The 4492-nt window shown below is 47.8% G+C and overlaps 1 protein-coding gene across 1 annotated transcript in view; it reads left to right on the top strand.

Annotated features, from left to right (window-relative positions):
- The window catches only part of TMEM178A (transmembrane protein 178A), a 7781-nt gene extending 3430 nt beyond the window's left edge, over positions 1-4351 (top strand). Inside the window, 3 exon segments of the mRNA XM_009274823.1 lie at positions 1762-1875; positions 2708-2845; positions 4113-4351. Coding sequence (XP_009273098.1) covers positions 1762-1875; positions 2708-2845; positions 4113-4351 — 491 coding nt within the window.
- The last annotated feature ends 141 nt before the right edge of the window (positions 4352-4492 follow it).

The raw sequence follows: 4492 nt of genomic DNA, 5'->3' as shown, positions 1-4492 counted from the left end.
TTATTGTTACTATTAGTAGTAGTAGTATTTAATTTTATTTCAATTATTAAACTGTTTTTATCTCAACCCATGGGTTTTCTCACTTTTACTTTTCCGATTCTCTCCCCCATCCCACCGGGGGGGAGTGAGCAAGTGGCTGTGTGGTGCTCAGTTGCCGACTGAGGTTAAACCATGACAGAGGCCACGTACACAAGTCCCATACTGGTATACTCCTGTTGCAGTCACTCCTGATGTCCAGGGAGAAGAGCTAAGCCTCAAACTTTTATGGATGACTCTAAGTGTAAAAAAGCAGCAGTGCAGCCTGGACATTTTTCCCCTCTCCTCAAACATGAGGCTTTTACGTTGTGCTTCACAGAAAAAAGAAAAAAAATCTTCTCAGCGTGATGTCAACAGTCTGAAGACTTGGCTTCTTCCATGCTCTCTTCCTCTTTAATGCTCTCCCCAGAGCAGCTGTCTGTCCTCCAGCCCTTCCTGTCCGCAGCCAGCATCTCTTGGGTACCACTTCCTTTGTGCCATTCCACATCGACTCCCATCTGTTCTGGGATGCCTTTTGCTGGTTGCTCCCCATTCAGCTGAGCAAGTCCAGCTCCACCCTCCCAAGCACCCAGCACCCTGGATCAAGGAGGGGCACCCATGCAGGATGAGATCCTTTGCACTGTGTGCCTAGTTTATCTGTAAGCAGCTGCACAGCCCGACTGCCTTTTAAAGTAGCCACCTCCATGGTGCCACGCCGAGGAGCAAGGTGCCAGTGACATTTGCTCTGCGAAGAACGCAAGGCAAAAATGCCTTTGTTTTAGGGAAATGGTGCCCCAGGGCAGCGATGGCTGCAAGGGACGAGGTAGGGCACGTTTGCCAGATGATGGCCCTTTGGGGATACCGATCAGTGGTGCAGTGTGCAGCAACTGGAACCCAGCCAGACCCCTGCACCACTTTTTCCTTTTTTTTTTTCCTCCCCCCTCCCCTCTTGCAAAAACTAAAGCCTGCGTGAGATCCAGCCCATCTCCCCCCTCCTTCCCTCTCCCCTGCAAGTTTTGTGGCTCAGCCAGCACTGCCACCGGCCAGCACAGGCTGCTTGGGAGAAATTAGCGATAGCCAGTTCCCAGCAGGCAGGGTTCCTGTTCCTGCCTGCGATTTTGCATTTCTCAGAGCGTTGTTTCTCCTGCGGCAGCGCAGTCCTTTTCTGGGAAGGTTTTGTATTTGCCAGGAGAGGCATGAGTATAGCGTGAGAGGAAAAACACCGATTGCCTTTGCTTGGCAGCCCAGTATTACTACTGGGCTTACTTCTTCGGTGTGTTATCAACATTATTCTCATCCTAAATCAAAAACACAGCACTGTACCAGCTACTAGGAAGGAAATTAACTCTATCCCAGCCGAAACATTTCCCCATGTTTCTACATGTCTGTGTGGAAATACTCATCTGTGTCTTTTAGAGAGAAGCAGTATCTTTTTGGAAGGGGCAAGGGGGAAGGAAGAAGTCAGGCTCCTGTGTAATAGATAATGTTTTACAAGTGCTGCTGGCTGTCGGTGGTCTCCAGAGGATCCAGGACACGGGTGCTGGTACTGGGAGAAGCTGGGCAGAGCTGATTACTTAGAGGAGAAAGGGTGGGCAGGAGCTGAGCAGATGGTAAAGGATGGGGAGGACGAGGGCAGGTGACAAGGACTAGCTGTGGGAAAGGGGGGTAATTCCCAGCACTGGGAGGGGAGAACAGAGCTGTTTTTGGTTACCTGGTATGGGAACACCTCGTCTTCCTCTCTGGCAGGCATCACTCTGAGATGCACTGCCTTCAAGTACCACTTTTCTCAGCTGGTATGCTTGCGCAATGTCCCCTTCAACCTGACGAAGATGATCCACCAGGATGAATGGCATCTACTCCGTAAGTGTTCAGCATGGCCCACCCCTCCCTGGCGAGGCCTGCAGCTTGTGCTCTCCCTTTCACATGAAAAACACAGCAATGAGATGCTAGTTTACAGAGGAGGGGGCTGAGGAGGCAGGAGCCCACCGGGGCCCAGCCATCAGCAATTTTCACCCTCATTTTCACTTGCAGGCCACTACGGTTGGTCCAGGAAAGCATGAACACCACACACAAGGGTTTTTAAGCTTGTTGAATGTAACCTGCTTTTAGCCACCTTTCACAGGCAGATCACCTCTCCCCTCGCCTCTCTAGGGGTCTGCAGACACCAGCTTGAAAACCTGCGTTCTGGTGTCATTGGAAAAGGTCCAGCAGAAGACGTGTCAGAAGCTGACGACAGAAGCCACGTGCTAAACAATTATGGCAGAACCTGTCTGCATGGAAACTCCCAGGCATTTAGAAACTGGAGCATTTCTGTCCATCCAAGTTACTTTAAATTTAAACTCTAGAAGGAAATAGAGAACAAAGAATGTATCACGGTGTGTCTGCATAAAACCATGCTGCACCCACATCCTGAAGGTCATACGGCTGAAGCCGTATGATTATATGGTTCATATGATAGTGGGAAGTTTATAGCACAACTACAAAACCGCTAATTTGTAGCAGCCTTGCTACAGGATCACCTTCTACTTACATGTACTCACTTGTAGGTCTGGGATTACTCCTACTGTGGATCTGCCCGGCATGGGCCAGCTGCACTCATGGCTATTTCTAGGTGTCCCTCCACTTTCTCCTGCACTGGAAGGCTTGTCCATGGTAACACCCACTCTTAATTTCTTGGGTTTGGTGGAAACAGACTTGAGAAGGATCACAGCCAGAGTCCTGGGCATGGCTGCAGCTGTTCTTCTCTGCGGGTGCATCGTGGCAGCAGTCAGCTTCTTCTGGGAGGAAAGCCTCACCCAGCACGTTGCAGGTCTGCTGTTCCTGACAACAAGTAATGTGTCATTCCAGCATGCTAATTACGGATGAAGGCTTCACCAGGTTTCCCTCAGGTAGGCAGCACATGCTGCCAGTAAGTGGAGCACGCCTTTCCTTCTGATCTCCACTTACTGTGCCTTGCATGAAGTGAGTCACTTACTCATACAAGTGGAATAACCAATAATTAGAAACAAAAAAACTGTGAAAAATGCTCTAGACCTCATGCACCAGTAGGAAAGGACCACGGGGCTAAACAACTGCTCCCTCCTCTTTACATATGAAGTGCTCTCTCTCTTCTCCAGAACAGAACAGTCCCTCGCTGCAGTTTGCAGTCCTTGCAGACGGTGGACTAAATATTTCTTTTAACACTGAAGTAGGAAAGGGGAATCCTTTAAAAAAAAAAAGTCTTAGTCATAAAATTAGAGGTTGTTTAGAGGGGGAAGAAAGGTAAACTCTGCAAACATGAAGCCAGCATGAGTTTGAACCATCCAAACTCACAAGGCTAAGCACAACACCTTCTCTTGTGCCAGAGGAAATATTTTGATTTGAGCAGCTGTAACGCACAGCACAGCTATATTTTTTTAATACATTTGGAAAACACAGGCCTGAGGAAAGGCTCATTGTGCATGGCTAATTTAGCTGCTTAATGAAAAACATAGCCTAATGAAAATCGCTTAAGGAAAAGTGACTCTAAAGAAACCCTAGGCTGGAGAAGGGTGTTGGCAGAGAGCTGGGGAGTGATTTAGCCTGAATGGTTCCTCTGCAGCGATATGTGGAGGGCCACCCGTGGAGGTAGATAACCTGCTCAATAATCTCCAGATCAGATTACATGCAGCACACGCAAACCAATTTCCCCTGGCTGCTCTGACGCATGCAGCAGGCTCTGCTCCCACAGAGGGGATTTGGCATCACAACGCCAGCTTGCAAGATGTGATTGCGTCCCGTGGGTCAGATCTGATCACAGATGGAGGCTTTGGCTACCTTGCTCTGTTCGAAGAGCAGGCATGACCGAAATCAGAGAGAAGACTCTCTTGTTCTTAAAAGTAGCAACCAAGAAGTTTGCTGGATGCAATTCACAACCACAGAGCTAGGGCTTAGCCTTGCATAACTGGGTAATACGTGAAAACTTTATGAATGCTGGTAACTATCACCTGTGTGCTACCCAAGATAACTTATACCAACAAAGCTGGGTGCAAGTTATTTGATTAGTAATGCCTAACATTGATTTTGTTATTCATGCTATGCTACATCTCAAAATAACATGATTATTTCATCATTTACAGGAATATTTTGCACTATATCTCTGTGTACCTATGCAGCCAGCATATCATATGACCTAAACCACCTCCCCACATTCATCTGTAACCTTCCCAATGATGTAGAATATGGATATAGCTAGCTTGTATTTTGTGCTTGTAGTCTGGGATTTACAGTAGCAGCCGGGTATCTTTGCACAGCTTTCCCGTTTGTTAGCAGAGGCAACATTATGCAGCTAAAGTCCACCAGAGACTCCTCCGTATGACTGCCCACCTGCCACCAACACCCTTCAGTGATGGCTGAACAGTATTTTTCAGGATTTACTTGAAGAAGCAGAAGTGAAGGGAAAACTAAACTCAGGATTCCAAGCACCAAAGCCTGATTCTTCAAAATCTGACTGTTGTGT

This window comes from Aptenodytes forsteri, unplaced genomic scaffold (assembly GCF_000699145.1).
Source record: "Aptenodytes forsteri isolate BGI_AS27 unplaced genomic scaffold, ASM69914v1 Scaffold272, whole genome shotgun sequence".
Taxonomy (NCBI): domain Eukaryota; kingdom Metazoa; phylum Chordata; class Aves; order Sphenisciformes; family Spheniscidae; genus Aptenodytes; species Aptenodytes forsteri.
This window is presented reverse-complemented; position numbering and strand designations above follow the sequence as displayed.